Here is a 26,217-nt window from a genome sequence, read left to right as displayed (position 1 = left end):
TGAATATCTCATTCAAGTTTACACTTCTGTGGAAGTCCGGCTTACAGGACAATCATTACCCTTCAATTCTAGAGAAGTACAGCAGCCAGTCTCCAGCTAAAACAAAGACTTTCTTTCTTTCCTTTCTTCATTGTCTTGTTCTTTTGACATCAGTCAGCAGCACATGTTCACATGTTCTTATGTGTTATCTTTCCACTGAAGCCAGCAGGAGGTTTCCTTCACTCTAAACTTATCTGACTCCTCTTGTTAAAAGGAAATGAGGAAACAGCATATCGTGAAAATATGCCAGTAAACAAAGTATTTAGTAAAACCTGCTGATTAACATTCCGCAATTATGACAAAAACAATACATATAGATTGTTTTATTTTTTCTAAATTTATATGCAATAGAAAAAAGATCTATTTTGTGAAGAACAGTTACAGTGTGGAAATTTTCCAGTCAACAATTACAGTATGTACCAGCATCTTTTAAATTCAACATATTTATATTCAACTGTCTAACAAATTATACGTACCACTTTCCAGTTTCACTGGAAAGATAGGGAGACACATTACATTGCATCAAAATATAACAATTATACTGTAACTTCAACTGATTGTTCAGACTGTTTACAAAATCAACTTAAGACTCAAAAAATCTACAAATGTTAAATACAAACACTTTACAAAAAAATCATTCTGATAAGAATAACAAGTCAAACACAAATTATTTTTAAGGCATTGTAATGAAATGACATATATATGTTTCAGTGACTTAATAAGGGAATGCATAGAAGTTGTGCAGCTTCAACAAACTTTTGACGTTTTTACCACACAGAGATGATATTTTGGCTGTTGTTTTGCTTTAAAAAGTGGAAAACCACTTTTATACTTCATATTCTGACAAAAGTTGTTTTCTAAGCAGAGACCTCTGTTCTCAGTTATAAACCACAAAACCAGAGGTCTGAAGTCTGTCATACCTTCAAAGGGAAGACAATAATGACCTACCGAGTGAAGTCACAATTAAACTGGTCTTAACTTTTATACTAACATCAAGTTTCTGTCACATTTATGGAGGAGGCAGAATTTGCGTCTCTGACCAAGAAAATCCATTTGAGATGCCATTAGTGTCATATCATGTTTTATAATGTAGATCCCTACACTGTGTACCGTGTGACACTGAAGACTGGAAGGTGGAGTAAACTCTTGTCCCAAACAATTTTCAGGTATAGAACAGACATTTTCCATAGCTAAAAATATACATTAATATATATTTTGTTCAGTATATATAAACCATTATATCTGGTTACTTAACTTTCAGAAAAACAGCATAAGGGTTATATTGTATTGCTTGCAGTTTTCAATCACTTGTGGTTATCATAATGTCCTCAGTGTCAGCATCTGGTTCATGTTTTTCAGTGGTTCTACCTAAGTTCTGTTCTCAGGCAGTTGACAGCTGTGTCACAGAGAAAACTTAAGTATAACACGTAAACTGTCTACTCCAGGAAATGATGTAAGAATAATTCATTATTCAGTCAAAGCCAAACACAGTACCATAAGTGCTTAACCCAATAATTTCCACCTTAAAATGGCTTGAGATGCATTTCTAGTGTACTATGTGCATGAAATGGAGTCATTCCAACTGTACCGTGGACTTCTGAACATCTGTGCTCACTGTAGACCGAAGTGAATTCCCTGAAATGAAGAGGATGTTTTGCTTCCTTCCATTCACTCTGGTGTGGAAAATGATTCGCCTACTAACCTCTACAATAAGTCATTTATCTCCTCTCATCCTTGTATCCCTCCCTCATTGTCTGTAGTGCATACCAATTTGCCTTTTGGCAAAACTCCTGATCTACAAACCAGAAACCTACACTTCCTTCCATTTTTTCCCCTTGGCAGTGCTACTTTTCCCTGCCTTCACCCTGTCTTTACAGTGCAGCTCTAGCAGGAGCTGGTCTGGAGGTTGCTCTCAGTGAGGATGGAGGTGATGGTGGACGGGTCATAAAGGCTGTCGTCGTCATCTGAGCTAAGGGCTGATGAATCCAAAGCTGGGCGCATTGCTGCCTGAGTTTTCCTCCTGTGACACATCATTATATTCATTACTGTCATAATTAACCACTGAAACACACATTTGTCAGTTGCTTTATTTGTAAACGTTAACACTGCCAGGTGATCATAGCGCTCCCTCTGCTGGTGATACAAGGGAACAACATGCATTTCCGTGCTGCTAGTGGGAGCATGTCTGGAATTTAATTTCCCGTGTGGTACATGAGTAATGCACCGTTTTAGTTTAATGAAATACCTTTTCACACGTGGGTGATTGCTGATATGTTTTGCACGCATACACATTTGAAACACTGCACCTCGGGGAGGCTCAGTAAGTTTCTACCAGGTGTTTGTAATGCTGTGTAACAGCTGAAGAATCTGAGTTCTAATAGCATCATTTGCATTTCAGGTTTACTCATTCTGTCATTCTGTCACACACACACATGCACACACACACACACACATTATTGTACACCAATCTCTGTGGGAATCCGTCATTGACACAATGTGGTCCTTAGCTCCTTACCCTAACCTTAATCATCACAACTGAATGGCTAACCCCAACACTAACCTAAGCCTAATTCCAACCCTAAACCTAAAATCCAAGTCTTAACCCTGATTCAGACGTTTAAACTTGTGGGGTCCAGTATATTGGTCCCCACAAAGCAGTTGGACCCCACAGATATAACAGGCTCCTTTTCAGATCCCACAAATACAGTAAAACAAAACTACACATGCAAGCACACACAAACCCACATACACTGCTGTGATAATCTGTCTGCCAGGAAGTGTCTTGCATAATCATTACCAAAAGCTCACAGTGAGTAACAAATTGGATGCGAAACAAAAAAACAGAGACAAAGAAAAGGAAATGCTTACTTGAGCTCAGCCTCCAGAGCTGTGACTCTGGCCTGCAAGGCCTCTTTCAGCTCCATCTGTTCCTCCATGTCTCTCTGAGCTTTTCTTCGGAGTCCATCTATTCGTTCCAGCTCTGTCTCTCCTTCATCCACCTGCCTCTTTAGAGCCTTCACTCTCAGAGTGAGCTGCAACACAGAATAAGAATAAGGTGTAGTTTCAACAAATATGCGTTTTCTTTGTACAAAGCAGATGTCTCGTTTCAGTAAATCCAAACACTGACATGCAGTGGATAGTGCATGTGTATACCTGGTCTCTCTGTTCAGTCTGTGTCTGTCTCTCCTCATCCAGCGTCATATTGAGTTCTTTAAGTTTCCTCTCCAGGCGACGTTGAGACGCCAGCACAGAGTTCTTCTCCCTTTTCATATACAAGAGAAGAACAGGGCATCAGACATATGAGCATGTTAATGAGTAACACTCCCCATCTCAACTGCTGCCATGATGCCCGCGAGGAAAACATTTGCCATTTCATTGCACCCATCAAGCTGCTTAGCAGCAATGCATGGATGTCTGCTTTTGTATATACTGTAATATGAAGCAGAATATTTTAGGAGCATGCCTTCTAGGCAAACTCCCTCTTGTTTGAGAAGCACAAAATCTACATAAAGATGTCAAACAGAGGAGTTAAAAAGCACCAGACTTGATGTTACAGCCAAAAACATGGCTCTTAACATTTAGATTTATATTTCACAATAAAAATGACCAGATATATGAAAACCCACACTGGGATCACCACCGAAATACAATCAAATATTTCTCAGCCAAAACAAACTGTGTCTACCCACCAAATTTTATAGGCATCTGTTCAAAGTGCAGGAAGTTTTCTATATGTTGTACCATACCTTTCCTCACTGCGTAGCCGCTCTTCAAGCTCTTGGATCTTGTTCTCCAGCTGAGAGACTCCTGCTGAAGAGCGAGACTGGCCCTCCATGTCAGCCACACGACTCCTCAGCTCCTTCAACTGCCAGGACAGACATAGACAAACACAAGAGTCGGGGTGGGTAAGTGACTTCAGTTACTACTGACCACAAATTTTAGATGTGACAGATGTGATGTTGTGTGTACATACATGTCTCTCCATGGCGTTCTTGTCCAGCTCCAGGTCCTGTTTGGAGGACCTCTCCTGCATGAGCTCAGAGCGGAGCTGATCGATCTGATCTCGACTCCTGGCCATCCTGTCTGTCAGCATCTCCACACTGCTTTTCTCTTCCTCCAGCTCCAACTCCATGCGCTTCAGCTTGTCCTGACAGAGATGAGTCAATATCAACTTCTTTAAGTGCTCAGGAGGGAGACTGTGTACTGGATTTGATGGACTAGATGGTGCTGAGTTTGGAGTCTTGATTTACTCCATTTGGCAGTGAGGTGCATTGTAAGCATAGGCATGAGGAATAAATGTCCATGAAAACCAAACAATAAACAAGTCACAGAACTAATTTCTAACAGTATACTTTTTACACCAAATATACTGCATTTATAAATTTGGATGACCTGTTTATCATCTTGATTCCTCTACTTAACCATGCCTCTGAGGCACTACCACAAATACTGTAACAGAGAGATACATTAAATATACACAATATACACATTTATAGTCCTAGGACTTTAAATTAAAGAGAATTATCAAAATGTCTCTCTAACAATTTATGATTTCTAGACTTTTGCCAAAATGATGGAGCATATATGCAGCAAAAAAGTCTACATGTTAATCTATTAACCTTATATGTTTGATTTACAGATACAAGTAAGAAATTTGCATAAAAGTGTGAGTGAACGTGTAAAGACTGTCATACTAACAACGTATTCAGAGAAGGACTATAAACAGCTGGGATTCCTGTAGTCATGGTTAATCCTCCCAGATGGTTTATTCTCCCAAACCATAGACGCAAGCAGATGCACATATCTTACCTCCAGGATGCGAACCTCTCGGGTTTTCTCATTGAGGTTGTTTTTGCTGGCCTCCATCTCTCCCTCAAGGTGGCGCAGTCTGTTGGTGAGAAGCTCTTTATCCAGCTGGTGGTTGTCTCTCTCCTCACATACCAGCAGGAGCTCCTTCTTCTGTCGTGACATCTAGTTAAATTTGTCATAATATTAGAAACAGCTATGCCAGACTGAATGTTCGTCATGAGAAAAATATGTGTGTGGCTTTTGCATGAATCAGTTTTGCATTAAATACACTCATCGAAGCATGTGTCATGAATATTATGTGTCAAAACTATTGAACATGTTCAGGCCAGACATGATTTTCATAATGAAAACAAAAACGAGGCCAAACTGGAGAGTGAGCGTGCACACAAACACTTAAAACACAAACACTCAAAACACAAACACACACCTCTTCCTCCAGTCTCCTTAGATTTACATGGCTCCTTTCCAGCTCAGTCTGAGCGTCGTTTCCGTGACGCTGCACCTCGTGCATTTCCTTGCGTGCTCGCTCTCTCTGCTCTTCCAGCTGAACCCTGAGAGCCTGCACCTCCTCTCTTGAGGACATGGCCAGAGACTCGTACTGATTGGAGAGGGAGAGAGGATGAAATAAAAAAAACAAAGAGGATGAATATTTTGTGCTTTGCGTCCTCTGATGAGCAGTTGGATGCTCCAAGCTGTACAGGTTTTTCATCATTTGCAAAGGTATAAGAAGGATTGCTTTCTTACCTCTTTGTTGATTTTCTCCAGAGCTCTCTCCTGCTGTCGTTTGGTATCTTCCAGCTGGCTGATGGTCTGTTTGAGCGCCTCCTTGTCTTTCTCTATATCCTCCAGGCGTAGGCTGAGTTCACGGTGCTCCTGGCTCAGCCTGGAGGCTTTTCTCTTGGCCTCGTCTAGCTCAGATCTCAGGCCTCTCACCTCGGAGTGGAGGGTGAGCTCTGTCTCTGAACTCTCGGTGGCGTTGGTCTGCAGCTGAGCCTTAGGAAACCACAGAGAATGTCCAATTATAATTAAATATGTCTACAGGGTATCTAACACACTGTGCTGTTTGTGAGGATGCAACATTACCTCTAACCGTGAGAGTTTCTCTTTGAGACGGGTGTTGGCTTCTTTCTGCTCTTGCTCTGTGTCTTGGAGCAATTTAAAGTCCATCTGAGCTCTACTGAGATGTGTTTTACTGGCCTCCAGTTCCTCTTCAGCCAAAGAGAGTTTCTCTTTGAACTGACTGGCTTCACTACGTGCCTCACCTAACTTCTCCTCCAGCTCTGAGATGGTGGCTGGGTCAGGGAGCTATAGGCAGGAGGGCAAATGATGAGGATTTACACAAAAAATAAAAGAGAGATGAGTCTAACCAAGCAGCAAATCAATCAGTCAATCCACCACAAACACATCAGCGGCCCTTTACTGTGAGATTAAACTAACCCGTTTGTTTTTGTCCTGCGCCTTGGCAAAGTCTTCTTTGGCCCTCTGTAACTGGTCCTTTAGTCTGTCAATCTCATACTTCAATTCAGCCTCTTGGTTCTGGTGAGATTTTTTTAAGGAGATGACCTCCATGACCTTTTTGTCAAACTCAGTCCTGTGCTTATCCACCTCAGACTTTGCCTTCTGCAGATCAGCATTGCATCTCTGGAGCTCCTGAACAGAAACATGAACAATCTGACTGTGATTTTTTTTGTTATTCACATGTGTAGCTGTGGTTGTGTAAAGCTGCTTTTGTTTACTGCACCTGGTTGAGAGTCTGTGCATGGCTGGGTTCTGGTATCTGTTGTTTCATGGTGCTCACTTTCTCCTGGAGCTCCTTCAGCTCCTCCTCAAACTCCTCTTTTTCCAGGCGAGCTTGTAGAAGTCTGAAAAATGTCAAGACAATTGATGTAGTCAAGTCAAGTCAAGTCAAATTTTATTTATATAGCGCCAATTCACAACAGAAGTTATCTCGAGACGCTGAAACCAACTGTACCAATCATATATCACTGTTTAATTAGCTGATCAGCAGTAGTTAGATTATATAGATGAATTATGACAATTGAGCTCAATTCATTTTGATATGGTCATTATTTAATCTTCAAACAGGAAATAAATCACCATTCCCTGTTACGACATAACAGTCAAACATATTCACAGAAAACAAGTACAAATACAAACAAGACCATCCACACCTCTCTCTGTATCTTTTTTGTTCCTGCTTACACAATGTGCTCATAGTAACTGAATATACTGTGTGAATCCAGTGGAGAAAATCTTCATGTAAAAATGTAATCTGCTGAGGCTTCAGATTGTGTCTGATATTCAGCAACATTTCTCCTCAACCACTGTACAATATATAGCTCATGTTCTCATTTAGACTCATGTATTAATGCGTTCATGGTCCATATTTGAACTTGGACCATATAGATACTGTGGACAGTTATGCATGTCAGTGTGGATGACCTTGACACTACAGTGAGATAACTATTAGCATAGCTAACCACGTCTACAACTCTGCATATCTAAACACAAACGCTGCTCAATTAGTGACTCTCACGGTGTTTCAGGGCTGCTGGGTGGCTCTCTGACAGAGAGAGGGAGAAACATTGACCAGGCAGAATGAAAGAAGAGAAGAAGAAGAAGAGATGGACACACATTAGTAGTACAGCTGGTGCAAAATGAAATGATATAGAGATGGTGACAAAATCCAGGTCCATGTAAATATTGGAAATCCCAACCCCAGGTAAGTGATGATGAACACACATTGTGATCAGCACGCTGTGTTTAAATGCCTGTGTACTCACTCTTGTTTAGTTGTTCTAAGTTCATCTCTGGTGGCATGAAACTGCTCCATCCAGTGGCTGCTCTCGTCCCTACAGTCCTCCAACTGCTGCTGTAGAGTGCGAACTGATGCATTGACACGCAACCGCTCTGCTTCGATCCCTGCGTGAGACTAAAACAAGAGACAGAAGAGTTGAGAGCATATTACTCATCTATCCTGTCAAAAATGCTTTGAAGGAGACATGCTGTAGATGCTCTACAAGCTGACTCTTGTAAATCACCATCGATAAGGAAATCTACTAAAAGCCAAAACATAAATGTTGTCACCAGAAAGGCTCAAACCTAAAAGCATGTGCAATCGGTTTTTCTGTTGAATGCACATAGTTTGGCTTAGGGGGTCTGTTGTTGACGGACTGGTTCGACCGATCTGTCTCTAACTTAAAAACATTTTCCTGTCATACTCCTCCTGTGAGTGTGCACACACCTGAGACACCTGCTCCATGCTGCTGCGGAGCTTCTCCATGTCAGTGCTGTATTGCTCTCTAAGCACCTCGATCTCTTTGTCATGTGTGGCCACCTCTTCCTTCAGTGCTCCTTTCAGAGCCGTCAGCTCCCTCTCTCTCTGTCTCAACGTCTCCTCCAGTTTGTGTTTCAGCTGGCAGACCTCCATCAGCTGTGCCTGACAAGACATCAGGTCCTGCAGACAGAGGGAATGTACAGTACTAACTTGATACCTTTGATCTCACAGCATGCTGTTATTCAATTATTTTAAGTGCAAAAGCTTCTTTAACTATTCAACCTGTAAAAATGATGCTGCATGATATAAACACAGCCATTAAAAGCACTTTAGTTTCAAGTCTTTTTTTTATCTAGCAGTGGGCTGAGATAATTTATCCCTGTTTATCTGTGTGGGTGATTGTGTGCTCATGTTTCAGTGGTACCGTCTTGTTGCCATTTTCTCTTCTTAGTTCATCCTGAAGCTCAGCCAGCTGGTCCTCCATCTCTCTGACCCGTGCCTCTGCATTCTCCCTGTCCATACGCAGCTGAGTCAGCCTGCGAGAAAAGAGGCCATGTGAGTACACACTGAAATGACTATGCCATACTTGTTTGGCCATGTGAATAAGATACAGTAACTGCTTGTTCATGAAACTGTGAGGAGTATGTGCTTGAAAACAAAGTGGTTTTGTCATTCCCACTCTTACTCCCGACTCACAAACAATGGTACCATGCCCCTTCCCGTTTTCCTCTGTGCGTATGTGTGTGCTGCTGTGCCCTCACTCTGATTGTGTTTCATTTAATTCTGTCTTCTTCCGGTCCAGCATCTCCCGGAGCTGCAGATTTTCATCCAGACAGGATTCCAGCTCAGCTTTCAGAGCAGGATCAGAATTGCTAACAGAGTCCTACACACGAGCAGACATGATGAATAAATGAGAGCGGTGAAACATAAGACATCAGGTAGCTCTGGTGGCATAAACAATGGGCTTTTAGGAAATGTTAAAGCGAGCTTGCATTTGCCCACCGATCAATATACATAGGGGATTAAGTTCTTAGGAACTATTAGAGATTAAGACCTGCCCAACTTCCTCAATCCTCAAGTCCACATATGATGAGTCATTACTGAAGTTAGAGTATTGTGTGTGTGCACCTCTGACCAGACCAGAGGGCTTTAGGGATTAATCAGAGGATTAATCTGAAGCACACTCCAAGAAACTCCCAGCCCTCCTGGTTAAATTAGTTAAAACAACATAGAAACTCAGTGGACAGTTTCCTGCTGTCAACCAAGCAACAACTATTTCCTTCACTTGATAGTCAGTGCTCTCATTTCAAGGAGACCTGGATGAGTGTTTTTGTGTGGCACTGGATGGGCTCCATGTAATTAGAGCTGAGTTAAAGTGGCAGGTTCCTCTCTGAATGTTAACATCCTCTGTTGGCAGCCAATTCCAATCAGCCAGTTGAATTTGTGGAGGCTTGGTTGGTCATCCAGGGCACCGTTAAAGTACAGTAACAACCTAAAACTCGAGCACATATTCTCTAGGCCCTCATGCTTTGCTTACCCTTCTTTCCTCCCGCAGGGCTGTTTGCAGTTCAGCCATCTTTCTCTCAAGCTCCCTCTTTTCTCTCATCCATTCTTCCCTCTGGCTTTCTTTAGACTGAAGAAAAAGGTGTAAGGGGATACATATACTGTATGTAAGCCATTTGCCAACACTATTTCTTTATCTGACATGTGAACTGGTGCAAGAACAAACCTTCTACAGAACTAGATCTTTTCAAAAAGGGACAAACCTTGATATTCTGGATCCTCTGAAAGATGAGCTTGACTTTGTGCTTGATAATAACGTCACTCTCATTAGTTCTGAAGGAAGACGAAAAAGGCAAAAGATAACTGCTTAACATAAATGTAGTAATTAGTGTTTCAATGTAACACATATTTAAAAAAAAAAACTAATTTATGTATAATCCAGTAACAGGAGGTGGTCCGTACCCTTGCCTCAGGATGTTGTATATCATCTGCATTGCCTGCTCCTCCTCACTGCTCATCTCAGCACTCTGACCCTGGTCCAGCAAAAGGTCAGGGGTCACCTTAAGACATAGATCAGAAAACTACTCTTGCAAATTTGCATGCTCTGTGGTGTCTGGTGCAAACAAATCGGCTCAGCAAAGCCCAAGCAAAAAAGATTTGATTCTTACTTGTGCCTCAGTCAGATTGGCCTGCGGCGTTGCCACAGCAGCATGCCTCCCTGGTGAAGGCCACTGATTAGCAGACTGTCCGGGAAATTTGGTGACAGTGCCCTGGCTGCGTCCCAAGCTGCTGTGAGTTGAGGACGGAGGTGAGGTGTAGGGGTTATGAGTGAGGACAGGAGATGTAGCTCTGGGGTCTTGCTGTGGGGGAAGGAGGTCTGTCTGCTGGGCCCTGGTGTTACCATCATCAAACCTGTTTACTAGTCTGTTGACAGCAGCTTGCCTCTGATTAGAGTGAAACCCACTTGTTTGTGGAGGAGGGTTAGGGTAGGACTGACTGCTCCTCACTGACCCCAGTGACCCGTTGAGCCCTTCCTGGTATGAACCATGCCACATATTCCTTTCCATGCCCCCCTCTCTACCACTGACACGCTGAGGCTGCTCTCTCTCCCCTCTTACTCCTAATCCTCCATCCAGGTTCCCGTAACTACCAGACTTCCCATCCCCTGGTGGCCTAGACAGCTGAAAATCCTCATTGCCTGCCCCTCCCTCTCCATCCCTGTCCAGCAGAGACCCATGGGACTGGGCCCGGCGTAGTGCCCCTCCCTGCCCTCCTCCGCTTCCCCCTCCTACATCTGCCCCCGGTGTTCCTGGCTCTGCCCTCTCTCTCCGCCGGGGAAGGCTGCTGTAGCCAGACGGGTAGTGGGTCCTGAGCTGGACTCCATATGAGTCTCCTTTCTCTCCGTCCTTCAGGACCACGTACGGCTGGCCGTCGATACCCTGCACCCTGACTGCCACGCCGTATTTGGACTGTGTCTTGGTCTTGGGCTGGGACCCAGGCTGCCCAGTGTCACAGAGGTCATTGATGAAGCGGATCTGGACACCATAGTCCACTGGGGTCTTCCGACCTGAGGATGGTGCGCTCATACTGTTAACACAGAAGACATCAGGGTAAAGAGTAGAGAGAGGAAGCAAGGACAGTGTAAGAGCACATTTTAAATACAGTTTATTTTTCCTGTGTACAATTCCTGCTCAGTATGTATCTTGATAATATGTGTTCATGCTTTAAAAATTACTAATGGCTTTTATATTGTTACTGATTTTTTTTAAAAACTCACAAATATCAATATCAGTATCGGCTTCAAAAATCCAGTATAAGTTGTGTTATATAGTCAGAATAACAGATTGAGGAATGCAAAAGAGACACAAAAGACTGCTACAATACTATAGCTAAGTTAACACACACACACAAAAACACATCTCGTCCCTCAACTTTGGAAACCAAACAAAGAATACCTCAACATTCTTTAGCAAGGGTCATGAAATGTCACAACCTTACTAGATAAAAGCGGAGGCACAGCTTTGCTCAGAACAAAAAGCAACACAGATTTATAAGCAGTGACACTTAGTTTCAGGCTCTTTACTGTTTGTGTGGACTTTGTCCTTGGAGCACTACATTAGTCATTAACCTGAGAGCACACACCCACATATCACTCTCCCCTTGTAAGAAACATCTAAGCCTTTCCCAACTTTTGGAAGCTTCCCAGCCAGATACCAAAACTAATTCCCTCCACAAAACTTTGACAGCTTGAATACAAACAGGTACCACAGAAACTTGTCAAGACCTTTTCATTTTCCACTCTGTAATTTCTCTATTTTTTTTGTTTTTCTTGACTCCCTAATCTTCCTTTTTTCTATACTCTGACAGCACTTCATGAGTAATTCTAAAGTTATTCTTCTTCCACTGCAATTAATCACACCTAGCCATAAGTCACTGCCACCCTGATTTAGCACTGGAGTACTGAACATTACTGATATTACATCAATTGACTGATCACACCTTGAGGTAGGTCACATTGTAAGATCCCATTCCCTGTGTCATTACAACAGTATGGTTCATTAAACCCACTTCTAACCTATTACAACATTCCCTACTAACCTCTCCGCTCTGCACCTTTCACTTCCTCTCAACAGCTTTCCAAGGTGAGAGACAGAAAGTGGGTTGGGAGACAGAAAGGGAGGGTGAAGTGAGAGAGAAAAAAAAACAGCCAGCTTTTTCCTCTCTTATCAGTGCCTTGTGTGATAAAATCCAAAGTCAAGCCGTTCCTGTGAACAACCCTCCCCCTCACGCACAGAAAAGACTGAGTACAAAAGTAACTCTGTTTCACACCCATACATTATTCAACACCCACGCACACATTTTTATATTTCCTTACAGATTTTGGTAGCTGTATGACGTGGTCAGAAACGGCCAAGCCATTCTGAGAAAGTAATAAGATAAAATAAGATAGTGTCAGCCAAATGAGCCAAGACGTATAGTACTGTGCATTCTCTCTATGAAAGTGAATACTAACACAAAACAACTTCAGTGCAAGAGCAGGTGAAGGTAAATGCAAATGGAGCAACATCATTTGAGATGACATGAATGACATCTGAAGGTATCTCTGTGCTTGTGGTGCGTAAGGATCACCCACAGACAGATCTGCTCATCAGACGTGCACAGTTGGTCGATTTTTTTCCCCACCCATTGGGAACCACAGAGGAAGCACCGTGTCACAACGTATCTGTGAAGTCGAGCATGAAGTCTGCAGCCCACTGCCTTTACACCAAGGTCAAGCAAACACATCACGCACTGACGACTGTGGGACAGAAAGGTCGCATAGGGAACGCCGAAAACAATGTCCATTGATTTAATGTGAAATGCTCATCTGATCTAATGTGATGTGTAAAGTCGGAGGTATGAGGGAGGGCAAATTAACTTTCAAAGCAACAGAAAAATAGACAAAAATTCTCTGTTCATCTGCCTTTCTTCATCAGTTTACTTTTTTCACGTCAAAAAGGAAGAACTTGTTGCCTGCTCCATGAGGGACGGGGTGAGGGGGACCCATCCTATTGTCCAGCTGATGTGGGGCGGAAAATGGGGGCAGCAATTCCGAGAATGCTCAAACTATCCCCGTCCTCTTTTGGTCACTGCCTTACACTGTCTTATTTTGTGATTTGTTTCAAACAAGTTCGTTTCACACACCCTCCCTTTTAGGTTTCTCCCCAAAGCTAATTTCTTTCCACACCTCTCTAAAATAAACATCCTTTCCCATACTGTAGGGAGGATTTCAAACTAGTTCCTCTGTAATTTATTTTATTGTATACTGTCTGTGCTGTGCAATTAACCTGTCATTTTTTAGAAGATGACAGTTGCTTTATTTAAAAGAAACAGTTGTAACTCTCGGTCCTTAAGAGCTGAAACGTTGTCGATTTCTCAGTTTGTCAAGCAACAAAAGATTAATCAGCAGCTATTTTGACTTCAGGCATTTCACAAGCACAAATATTGAACATTCTCCAGTTCAACCTTCTCAGTTAAGAGTATTTGCTGCTTTTCTTTATCTTATATGATGATAAAGTGGTTCTCTTTAGGTTTAAGTGATATGAAGATGTCACCTTAGGTTTTATTTTTTGCTATGTTCTGACATTTTATAAACCAAGCAATTCATCAAGTGAATAATGTGAAGATAATAATATTATTTAATAATAATTATTTCGGTAATGAAAAAGACTTAGCTGGTTAGTTGCAGTCAGTTGCAGGTAATGGTCTCTAGCCAACTCTTGCCTCATTTATAGGATGTGACTTTAATAACAGACCAACTTTTACAAACTTGCTTGCCCAGCTCATCATGTACCCAGTGTCTTTGGAATCTCTTGCCCATCATGTTACCCTACAGTTACGCTGACGGGCTCTCCGCCTCGGGCGTCAAATTGAATTCTCGCACAGTAAATTGAATTGGAGCTACATCCCTGTTAAGATCCAGGATGGAACAGAAAATATAATTAGGAGATTAGCGGGTGTGGCAATGTGTGGAGTCATGAAAGTGCCTCTGCTGACTCACAGTCAGCATGGTTCATGTGATTCCATCATCTCTGGCCTGGCCTAAAACTGATACTGCTAGAGATAGCAGCAAGGGCTGAAGGTTATCTGAGTCATAAGTTATGCGAAGATTACAAAGAAACTAGGCCTACAAATGCTGCATGTGCTGCATTAAATATAGTATATATTGCTACTCAATTATTCTTCAGTCTTTAAAATGTCCAAAAAAAAAAAAAGAAGTCAGAATTAATGATTAAAGCTGGCATCTTCCATCTATTGAGGATTAAGTAAAATGAAAATGAAAGTGCTGAAAAAGTAGTAAGGTTTTTATCTCGAACGACTATTTTAAAGGTCAATAAGGACAACAAAGAAAAACAGAAAATTCTCACTTTTAAGATATAACAATTAGATTTTTGCTCGTTAAGTAACTATAAATAAAAAACTGCTTATTAAAACTGTTGCTGCAATAGGGCTGCAATATCAGTCAATTAATCAATTAGATGACTGACTGAAAATTAACTGCAAACTATCAATGAGTTGTTTAAATAATTTTTAAGCAAAAAAAGTATGGGCTGAATATCTTTTGGTTTTGGGCTGTCAAACAAAACCAGGTAGCTCCTATAAAGCCAACGCAGCCATTTACCTGTTAGCTCCCTTTCCTCTCAGTGAGTCATTACGTTTAACAGGCATAGCCTTGATAATAAAAGCGTGAAAGGTGTAAGTAACAGCTGTGGACAAAATAGAAGCTCACTTCCTCTCTGTCTTTAAAGGACAAGCAGCCACTCAGTCCTCTGGGTATTCTCTCCTTCTCTATTACATTCTTGACATAAAACCATGCTCTCATCCTCTCTGTAGTGGTCAATCTCGCTTTCCAAACTTGCCACTACTCCTCTTTCACACTCAGACAAACACCCATTTATTCCTCTTTTCAAATCCAAAGAAGTTCATTGGCATAACAAAGAGGGACTTCAGTGTTACCAAATAGTACACAAATGACACCATATTAAGAGCACATAAATACACGCCCCTCCCTTTCCTCACATTCCAGACACTTGTTTCTCTCTGTCCCTCTCACTTACACCGGCTGAGAGAGAGTGTGTGTTTGTGGGTGACACACACACACAGAGAGGGGGAGAGGGGGAGAGGGAGAGAGAGAGAGAGAGAGATATTGAATTATGGGATTTTATCTGCACACTTAGTGTTTGTACCTACAAGACTGGACTAACCGTTATCACTGAATCTACTACCACCACACTAAACTTTCTTCCATCTTCAGTCTGACAATGAAACCATGTCAGAGGTATTATTGCAGGTACAGGGCTGTAATTATTGAAACTCATGACACAATTCATGCACCTTTAATTACCCACTTCAAAACTATAACCTGCACCTCCTTCTTGCCTGTGTCATGGGTTTCATCTGATACCGTCTGTCTACATATCAGGCTGTTTTATTGTTGTGTTGCCGAGATTCAAGGTCAAGAATTATAGTTACATTTAGACTCATTCTGTCAGAGGTATTCAAATTGTTTTCCAGTGCACAGTTTTTCCAGACAAATCCCCCAGGACACAGGGCAGAGACACAGCCTCTGCACAGATATCAATATAAATTCCTTTGCCTTTAAAGTGTATCTTTCGCCAGCTGAAACCCGTGGGAGCCTTCCTGGAAGCACTTATAACTTTTATAACAATTTACAAACACCCCTCACGTGTATTTTCCCATCACATAACAGACACATTCAAGTATCCTAAGGTAAGTTAGCTGGGAGCACAGGTCCCTGTCTCTCTCTCGACCCATCAAACTAACGTTGGCTACCAAGCTAAACTGGCAAACAGAAAAACCTCACAGCGGTACAATACTGTGAGGAAATAATACAGAACTAACTTAGACAAAGAAACAAGAGCCATATAGCGGCAGAGCAGCGTTTACAAAGCGAATAAGTAACTGTCTGACAGGTCGTGTCTGTCTGGTTCGGCTGTCTGTTTGTGTGAAGCCCAAAACCAAACGTAAAGTTACCTCTTTCTCTCAAGTTATCTCCTCTGCTCCTCTTCGACACTTCTCCTCCCTTAGTTCGATGATAATTCAAATATTTTCACAGACATTCATCAAAGTTCAAACAGAAAAGCCGAAGGAAAAACAACTCCTACGCAAATTAACAACAGCTACAAGTTCATTATGTGGCGACTGCAACCTGTTACCTTTTGTCGGCGATGGAACCGTCCCGCCCAGCCTCGCCTGAGCGAGCTCTGTGATTGGACCAGCGCGCTGACATGGGCGGGACTAGAGATATCGGCTACGTTTGCTATTGGTGAGACATCTACGTCAATCATTCATTGTTCTGGACCGCTTTAAGGCCTTTTCGTGGAGACAGGGAACTCTGTTTTTTTATTATTATTGTAGCAGGTGAAATAAACAAAAACTACCGGTTTGACCAAGAAAAACAAAACCTTTTCAGGACCAGTGATGGGCTTCATGTATTTATCTCTCCAATTTACCAGTAGATGGCGCAACTATCTACCACCAGCAGCGTCAGGGTCCTTGACAAAAAGCTCCAAGTCTCTGCTACAGGTGTAAAACCTCCAGTGACATAGAACTAACTCTAAAAAAGCAAGTTGGATTGTTTATCATCCATTCAATCATTGAGAGTTAAATTGAATTCTTTTTTGTGGCATATTTAGTGTTATCTGTAACCCATTATTTATTCTGACATTATAAATCACAAAATAAGGATAACTCTTTACAACCTAGTGATAGTGATCATTAACTTTAAATATCTAAAAATTATTACCTATAGAGCTGACCTGTCCGCACATTTTTGAAACTGTGTAATAACTTGTCATAACTGTCACAGTTTGAATCCTACTTGTTGCCTGCATCTACTGACATTGCCAACAACTGCCAATAAAGTTTGGAGATTTTCTGAAGTTTCAGTTGTTGTGTATCCATTGAAATTATTACAGTAAAACTACCCCGCCCCGTCCCGCACAGCCCCTCCCCAAACTCCAGCGACATCCCACTGTCTGCGCACACAAACTTCCCTCTCCATCTCAACACTTCGCCTGGTCGACAGACTGGACGCACCACCTCACGCTCCGGGAATGGGATCTTTACTGGGTTCAAAGAAAAACTTCCAGTTCTTTCGAGTTTACGCTCTGCAGAAGCTACTTTTCAAACTGCAGGGATAGTTGTTACTGCAAGGTGCAGGGTGACAGCAACAAAGGGCCACTGGCCAATGATCTCCAAGACGCACCAGAAGTTGTCTCTGATTGTCAAGGAGTTTGAGACAGCTAGAAATCAGCACAGCATCGTAAAGTGGTCTCTGCTCCGTTTGATTAGTTTCAGATATAACTGCAGTTTTATATCAAAGTTACTTCAGCCGAGGCGTGCGTAAAATAATTGTGCGTAAATTTGGAGCTATTGCGCACGGTTCACGGTTAGTTCTAGTGGGGAAGCATCTTCAAGAGATTTGTTAAATATTACATCTGTGTGAAGTGTTAATACTGTGACAGCCATGGCAAAATGGTTCAGAGATTTTCCCATCAACCTGAAGAACGGAAATGAAAGGGTCCGTTCGGCCTCTGAATCTGGTCCACAAACTCGACCCAAACCCTCGTTCTCTCGAGACAGTTTGAAAGGAAATCAACGTAAGGACGGAGGAGTGGGGGGTTTGTTGGCAGGGAGAAACAGAAAAAATTCAGCCATAGAATTGGGTCGTAATAACGGTGGTTCTGGTGGGACGGTCTGGGACAGTCTCACTAATGGCAAAGGTCGCAAGAACTCCAAGATCGAGACTGGGGCGCCAGACGAGAACCGCCAGGTCAGGACCTCTAGTCTGGCGCAAGCGTACATCAGCAGGATGATCAAAGTGGACAAACAAGACAAGACCCCAAAACTTAACGGGATAAGTGAACAGAAGCTGCCTGACAACGAGAAAGGAAGGTCTGACATCAAGACAACGGTGAGTAACTTCTAGAGATGGAACCACAGCTAATGTAAACCCCATGTATCACTGTTTGATCTGCATGTTTCATCTGCTATTTATTTAGAATCAAACCAAACCAGGCAGAGGTGGTTATAGCAGCATGTGGGTCAAAAGTCAATACACTGTACAGTGAAAAAACAAATTTCATTGTGGGCTTTAGGTCACTGCTTTCCTTTGTGTTTTCCCTCCCCACCTCAGTTCATAAACCTGTATTCAGTTTCCATCACTCTCAAAAGAACACAATGCAGTTTCACTACATTGTGTCAGATCAAACAGTCAAGCACAATGTGCTGACCTCTTTGCACAAGTATTTCCGCTTGTCCTTCCATTACTTGTCACTCAGTCATGGACACCACACAGACACACACACACACTTAAGAGTATCAGATCCCTCTCCCCCTGCCTGCTCTGTTGTCTCCAGGTAAATGTAACATCTGAATAGGTAGTGGCCCAGCATTATGCTTTCTGACTGGTCTTCCCTTGCTCACAGCTGATTATCCTGGAGGATTATGCCGATCCTTTTGATGCAGAGAAAACCAAGGAGCAGAGAGAGGCTGAGAGAGCAGGAATGAATGATGGGTACATGGAGCCCTATGACGCCCAGGTCATCATCACAGGTGAGGTCTAGGTCATCGTGACTTCCTTTATTTACCTCTTAACACACTTTGCGCATCAGTTTTGATAAGTCAAGTTACTTACATGCAAGTCAGGGATACTTTTTTACACATCTCAGCTCAGTTTCTTTGCACTCACATTCCTGCTAAAGACATATTTTAAAGGGACTCAGAGCCAAGTTAGACCCTCAGTCTCTCTGCTGACTTCCCTCCCCACTGGCGGTTGCTATAGGAACAGTGTTGTGCAAGGACAATGGGTGCAGCTTCCTCTTCCAACTTCCTGTCTCCTGCCTCTGTTTCCTTTGCCCCATTCTCTTGATAGGAAGTTGGCCCCATTCCCCCCACCCCCCCAAACACATACACACGCACGCACGCACGCACACATAATACTTTATGGTCCCTTACATGTGAAAAAGAATTGAAAGACCCCCTCAACCCTTCCCAAAACCTACAGCCCCCCCTCACCCCCTGCCACTCACCCAATCACTTCTCAGCAGTCAGGAAGTGGCCTGGTTGGCCAGCCAATCAGCAGCTATGTTGACCTTTTCTTCCTGTAGCTCTATTGTTTGGTCACACAATAGTGCAGACACACAGGCTACCTGTTGGACCACAAAGAAATACAATAAGTGAAATTCCTAAAAATGCAATAACTTATCATAACAAACACAATGTCCAAATGAATGTACATGTGTTAGAAAACAGAACTGTTAAGGGGATCCATGCATCAAATTTCTATATTAATTAATCTCAAAAAACATAGAAATCCAAAATAAGCTTACACTTAGTTTGAACTGATGGTCAACCTTAAAAGTCTAACCCACACAGTTAAAAACAAATGTGCAAGTGTGCTTTAATGTTCTTACTTTTGCATGAGCCTCAGTTTAGATGTTTTCCTTTTTCCATTTCCAACTGTGATGATTAGGACACATTTAATATCAGTCATCCCTGTGGATATGTGACAGACACACTGTGCAAATTAAATACAGGGAAATCTGCATGGAGTGCATGCCTGATCACAGGCAAGTTTAGTTCAATATTAATGAAGTTAATGGGATTTTTTTCGAGTAACATCAATTTTTTACATGCAAAAAAAGCAACGTAAGTCTAGGTTATCAGAAGTCTCACTACAGTGCAGCTTACTAATACATTCTAAGATAGGGCACTTATTTTGCTATAATATGTATTTAAATTTGTCTGAGGTAGGTTGATTTTCTGGTAAGTCAAACATATTGTCCAGGTCATGAGCCCAAAGAACTTGCATCACTATCACCTGCCTTGTTTTTAAATTACATTTAATTACATATTCTGTGACCAAATTGCCTATTTTCAGGTTCACTGTTATTAAAAAATAAAAGCAGAAGAGCCACTTTGAGCTCAAAACTCTATGCTTAAAAAAAGCAAAAAAAATCTCAACAGGAGAAGGTCCCAGTCTTTTGTCTGTTGTTAGATATGGAAAATCCTATATCTGAATGTCTAATCACATGACCATTCTGCTGCAGAGGTTCGTAGACGGGGCTCCAAAGACCTTCTGAAAGTGTGTGTTCTCCTGGACCGAGGCCATGGACAGGGGAAGGGAGAGGAGGGCAAACCCATGCCTCCAAATATTTATGACACACCATATGAGGGCGGACTGGAGGGCGATAGTGAGGGGGTGTGGATTCCTGTCACTCGGCCCGAGTCTGACGTCCGTCCCGCTGGAGAGTACGAACTGCCCTGGGAGTGGAGAAAGGAGGACATTGTTAGAGCGCTGTCAGGTAGAGAAAGGGAGAGAGGGATGATGGGAAGGGCGGGAGAGGTGGGGGTTTAGGGTGTGGAGGAAGGATGTCATGAGTTGTATTTGTACAGTAATGCCACTACAATTTGGTGTTTGCTTTATAGAGGAAACAAAACAATCCTGCTGAATCAATTTCCAGAGATGTGTTTACTTTGGTAGCTCTGGTGTGCTTTGATATCATTTTATTATGAAAGGTTGATATTGTCTCTCCTGCTTCTTTCAGCTCAGTTTGAGTCAGTGGATTGTTCCCCCAGTAAAGAGAATGGTTCAACCTCCAGCCGCCAGCAGCAGCAGCAGCAGCAGCAGCAGCAGCAACCCACCCTGAGACAGAAGAACTGGAACCACAAAACTCTCATCCCCTCCTCTCCATCCTCCTCCTCCTCTCCCTCTTTTCCCTCCTCTCCTATTCTCAAACTCTCCCCTCTCACACCCCCGTCTCCCTCTTTCCCCACCCTCAAACTCTCGCCCCTCTCACCCTCCTCCAGCCCTAACAAACTTTCCCCTCCGTCCCCTACCTCCCCTGTTGCCCCACTGGATGGGGATGCGGCCAAAGTGGACCCAAGTCTGCCCCTGGAGAAGCAGAGGTAAGGAGGGAGAGGACATATTTGTGAAATGTTGCATGTGATGCTCTAAAATTCCAGTAAGAAAAAAAATAAGAAAGCATTTGCATACTGGGTCTTCATCAGGAAAATGTGCAACGTGACAAACAAGAAATTTATTACATCATCAAACAATAAGACACTCAAAAAGAGTAGGTTGTCAGAAGAGTTGCAAAAACAGTTGTACAAATGACACAGAAAATATCTAAAATATTGAAGATATGACATCATCAATAGACCACACTGACTAGAAAATAAAAGGGGGAAAAATTTGCCTCATCTCCCCAAACATCTAGGGAATTATTAAAATGTTAACATATTCTTGACAAATTTTTAGATACCTTGACATAAATAACAAACAATTGTGTAGATTTAAATAAATAAGGAATATAAGGAATGACATGGTAAATAATAAATGAGTTCTAGCTTCAAATCCAACCTGGGTTGAGGCAGATGGCCGCCCACCCTGAGCTCGGTTCTGTTCAACTTTCTGCCTTTTGAATAGAAGTTTTTCCTTGTTTCTGTCACCCTATTGCCTGCTTGTGGTGGGAACTGGTGCGTCTCTTTGAATAATACTATAAAGATTATGGGCTAGACCTGCTCTATATGAAAAGTGCCACAAGATAACTTCTTGTTATGATGTTGTGATGTGGTGCTATATAAATAAAATTTACGTGTCTAGGTTTCTGCAGGTAAGCTTCAGCGCTCTTACTCCCACAGTCCAGAGACAATCAGGTTAGGGTGAATAGGAAACTCTAAAACTCTGTTTTTAGTCTCTGTTTATGTATTAGTCTGTCAATAAGACTTTTGATCTGCCTCTCACCCACTGCAAGCTGGGATGAGCGTTAGTGCCCACCACAACCTTGAACAGGATTAGTGGATTTAGGGAATTAAACAAATGAGATAAGGGTTGAGACATTTGGTTGCCTTTATCTCATGTCTGCGTATGATTTGTGCTTATCAAAATTAACACCACATTTCTTCTAAACTCATAAACTGCAGAGTGTAACTTGCATTTGTAATGACAGTAAAGAATAACTTTTTTTCTTTCTTCTTTTGGTCTTTTCTTGACTATCTGGGCAAAGAGATGGATAAAATTGGAACAGCGCCCTCCTCAGTTTTAGCTGCAAATCAATACCCCCTTGTAAAAGTTGTAACACCATCAAGCAGATTTACCTCAACATCTGATCTGGTGGCTCACATTGTCAAATACAGTAGAGCAGCTGCCAGCCCTCTTGGCCCCAAATCTCATATGTATATTTTACACTTGGCACTTTAGAGATCTTTAAGTGAAACTGGGTATTTATTACTGTGAGCATAAGCCAGCTGCAGCCATCAATGTGCTGAACATAAATGCTGGAGGAAGCTGCACCTTGATTGAACAGACAGGAAGAGACCTGCTTTAACTTTAACCTTCTTTCCTCATCTCGTGCCCTTTTCACCTCAGATGGAACATGTGAGGAACATGCTCAGAGCATTTGTTCCTCTCATGTTGTGGCTGAATGCATCAGGCATACAGCCTGTTTATATATGGCTCTTGCCTGTAGCCACTGTCAGCACCACCTTACGCTCCAACAGGCCGCCCTTGAGACTCTACACAGCCACATACATTTTGTATGTCCCATTTTATCTCTTTGCCCTTTCAAGTTCACCTTTGACATTGTTAACACATTCAGTCCACAACATATACCTGTCTGTCTGATTTACGACGACTGTAAATCTCAGCTGGTCTGTTTTGTTCCTCCCATCAGTCTCTTTCTCTCTCTCACCATCATCACCTATCATTAACTTGACATCTGACTTGTCTCCATATGTCACTGTGCTATAATGTCAGTGATCTGCTGTCTCTTTTTGCATTCCCTCCCCCTCCTCCTTCCACCACAAACCCCCCTCCCTACCCTCCTCTCCTCTCCAAGCTGGTACCATGGCAGTGTGAGTCGGCAGCAGGCTGAGGCTCAGCTGCAGCGCTGCAGGGAAGCCAGCTTCCTGGTGAGAGACAGCGAATCAGGAACCAGCAAGTACTCCATCGCTCTAAAGTGAGTGCGGGGATGTGTGTTTGTTGAGCGCAGGACATGTGTGTGATATAATGCAGCATTAACATATTTATTTATGGTGCTATTTTAATCTTCCTTTGTTTTGCCACATTGCAATCTCAGTTTTTCCTCAGGCCGAGTTACAATGCTGATATTCAGAAATGTTTTGCTTGGAAATAAAAATGTTTCTTGACTTTTCCTTTTTTTATTTTCAGTTGTCACACTTTCTGTCTGTTTACATGTACATTAAAGCAAACTTATTTAAAAATAGACATGGGCAGGACATCTGTCATACTCTGTATTTTAGTGAATAAGAACATTTTCAAGTGTTGATGCACATTGAGACTGCATGCCATACAGATTAAGCCTGATTTTAAAGGCATTATTAAGTATATACAGTAGCTGGCATTTTAGCAGAAACCCCTGAGAATGCAGAATGTGTGTTATTTGTAGCGTAGACACTACTGACAAGCGTACCAGAAACAGGTTCTCTAGGATCAAGGCTGAAATTCTGTGTGCCGTGTGTGTGTTCGTGTGTGTGTGTGTGTGTGTGCATGCGCCTGAGTGCACATTTGTTGTACACTGCTCATTCATTTGAGAGTCCACATCATTAACCCCATTTACACATCCACTGAACTTGGTAAATGCACAGCCTCATCTGGGGAGAGACTGATAAGAGAACAATTTTTAAAGTTATGACATGTATATTATGTTTCCATTCTCCACCATTATATAACTCTGTTACTGCTTTGTTTCTATTTGAAAGTTCATCTTTACTAACACTTTGTATTTTTCATTTTGTGTCTTTCTCTTTTTCTTGTTCCATCAGGACAAGTCAGAGTTGTGTCCATATCATTGTGGCACAGACTAAGAGCAGCAAGGGCTTGGGCTACACACTGGATCAGAGTAGCTGTGTCTTCTCCAACATCCCTGAGCTGGTCCACCACTATTGCACACACAGACTGCCCTTCACTGGAGCTGAGCACATGACCCTGCAGCATCCTGTGCCCAGGCCGCACTGAACATGCATAAAAGGACAAACTCACTGGGACACAGGCTCACATGTGCACACACAAGCAGAGCCATGTATGACACATTTATGCACAAATGCGCACAGACGCACACGTAAACTTGTTACTTGTTACATACTCCAAGATATGCTGCATTGGATTGCCCTGTGTACCACAGTAATAGGTTCGTTTGTAGCTCTTCCAAGCGCTACCTAGTGGTCAAAATTTGACACTGCAATAACCATTGATCACATTGTTTTAGTGCTGATTGTTTCCAGTATAAAATCAACAAAACACACACACACACACACACACACACACACACACACACACACACACAAGAAACCCTGAATGTAGTTATACTTATAGGAAAAACCATCTCTTCTTCCATAGCCAGGTGTACTGGCGCTGTCGTTTTGCCCACTGAATCTACAGACCCACTCTCTACCATGCAAACCTCATTGATTTGTGTAATACCTTCAACAATGCACATGAAGCACCGCACTTACTGTAGCCAATATGATATTTGAAGTAAGTGGAAAGGCTTATAATCTCCTCATGAGATGGGCTGCTCTTACACAGGGGTGCTGACATCATCAATTGGCACCATTCCATCTGGGTAGGTCTTGGTCAGTAGGATCAATACACCTGATTGGAGTATATTCATTCATCCATCTGACACGTCAATCAGCTTATTGATCTATCCTGAAAATCAGGTGGACTTACCAACCAATCTGTCTGTCAAGAGAAAGAGCTTTATTGATTAGATGATTAGAGCTAGTGTAGAGGGAGGGGTCTCATAATGTTACAGTATCCAGTCAGCAAAATTGTTTGAGCATGTGTCAGTGTACAAATAAATACATGAATATCTGGCCCATGTACGTGCCTTTACTGTACTCTAAATATGAGGAATTTATGATTAAAAAAATATCTTATTGTGAAAGAACTCAAAAATGTACCTACTGTATGCATAAATGATGTATGTCTGAGGTGATTGTTGGATATTGTCAGATTTTTTACATCAACCACACACTGATGTGGGCTGTATATTGTTGTTGTAAAACATTTATTCAGTAAATAAAACAAAATTCATATTAACTGAGGACAAACAGTGTTATTAATAGACATGCCGGTAGCAGAAACCAAAGCAGGGTTCAAGGAAAAAAGGTTCTGAAACAGAGATGAGAAGCTAACCGGAGTGAATCTGTGTGCTTTTCTCTTGTAGCTGTAAAATCATTGACCTGAGTGTGAAATCAATTACAGTCACACACACGCATTCACACAGTCGTAGTCAACAAATCCTGACAAACCTGAGCAAACACAGAAGCACACATACAAAAAGCATACATAAATAGTGTACACATGAATAGCATTTCATGCACACAGCCCAAAAGTTGGTGTATTTAAATCCTTAACGACACATACACACATGCACACGCAACGGTTCTCACAAAACACAGAGGAGCTTTATCCTCACAATGAAGCATCGAAGCATGTGTTTGTGGTAAGATATGTCTTACCAGTAAACACCAGCGTATTGGTTTGCATGAGTATCTCTCAGAGAGAGCATGTGTGTGTGTGTGTGCGTGCATGAGTGTGTATGCAAGCGTGAATGTGCCCATGTGTGCATCCATGTGTGCATTTATGTGTGTGTGTGCAGTCCTGTTATGTGTATGTGTGTGTGTGTGTGAGAGAGAGAGATAGAGAGAGAGAGAGAGAGTCAGAATTTTTCTGTTCAGGGATTACCAGGTTGCCATGGTGATTAGTTAGAGTGAGGTAGGGCCATCTCTACAGGGAGTGAAGGAGAGGGAGGAGAGACAGACTGCAATATAAAAAGAGCTATGAATAACTGTGGCCATAGTAGCAATGTGCTCCCCCACAGAATAACCTGCTTGGTTTGTGAATGGAGAGTGGCAACATGTAACGTCAAAGCAGTGCCGCAAAATGACTAAGTAAAACGCAATTAAATCCTCTTACTGTCAGTTCACAAATCAATTTTTTGCAGCACTTTGTTGATCATCACGTCAGAGGTTCAAAGTGTGAGGTCGACTCCAGAGAA

The 26,217-nt window shown here is 42.2% G+C and overlaps 2 protein-coding genes across 5 annotated transcripts; one reads left to right on the top strand and one right to left on the bottom strand.

The window, feature by feature from the left end:
* Positions 1–347: 347 nt before the first annotated feature.
* Positions 348–16,361, bottom strand: LOC108885960 (cingulin). Of its 4 annotated transcripts, none has more exons than XM_051076125.1 (20): positions 16,345–16,361; positions 10,297–11,215; positions 10,091–10,188; positions 9,892–9,961; positions 9,663–9,758; positions 8,887–9,008; positions 8,550–8,661; positions 8,093–8,305; positions 7,632–7,780; positions 6,590–6,710; positions 6,286–6,498; positions 5,932–6,153; positions 5,593–5,841; positions 5,276–5,446; positions 4,849–5,010; positions 4,013–4,186; positions 3,786–3,904; positions 3,193–3,301; positions 2,908–3,071; positions 348–2,059 (listed from the first exon to the last, which is right to left on the bottom strand). In XM_051076125.1, exons 2-20 carry the CDS (start codon positions 11,212–11,214, stop codon positions 1,924–1,926), a joined length of 3,618 nt encoding a protein of 1,205 aa, XP_050932082.1. In that variant the 5' UTR covers position 11,215; positions 16,345–16,361; the 3' UTR covers positions 348–1,923. The 4 variants fall into 4 exon arrangements, with proteins under 4 accessions (XP_050932082.1, XP_018536028.1, XP_018536030.1 ...); XM_018680512.2 differs by lacking the exon at positions 16,345–16,361 and adding an exon at positions 16,163–16,338; XM_018680514.2 differs by lacking the exon at positions 16,345–16,361 and adding an exon at positions 16,163–16,338 and having other exon boundaries at positions 10,091–10,161.
* An 812-nt stretch (positions 16,362–17,173) lies between these two features.
* she (Src homology 2 domain containing E) lies at positions 17,174–25,256 on the top strand. Its single transcript, XM_018680511.2, has 6 exons — positions 17,174–18,104; positions 18,619–18,745; positions 20,242–20,496; positions 20,740–21,100; positions 23,032–23,151; positions 23,978–25,256. The coding sequence occupies exons 1-6, from the start codon at positions 17,658–17,660 to the stop codon at positions 24,168–24,170; spliced, it is 1,503 nt and encodes a 500-aa protein (XP_018536027.1). The 5' UTR covers positions 17,174–17,657; the 3' UTR covers positions 24,171–25,256.
* Positions 25,257–26,217: the final 961 nt, after the last annotated feature.

Source organism: Lates calcarifer, linkage group LG15 (assembly GCF_001640805.2).
Source record: "Lates calcarifer isolate ASB-BC8 linkage group LG15, TLL_Latcal_v3, whole genome shotgun sequence".
NCBI classification, from domain to species: domain Eukaryota; kingdom Metazoa; phylum Chordata; class Actinopteri; family Centropomidae; genus Lates; species Lates calcarifer.
The sequence above is the reverse complement of the archived record's forward strand: the minus strand, read 5'-3'. Positions and strand labels throughout refer to the sequence as shown.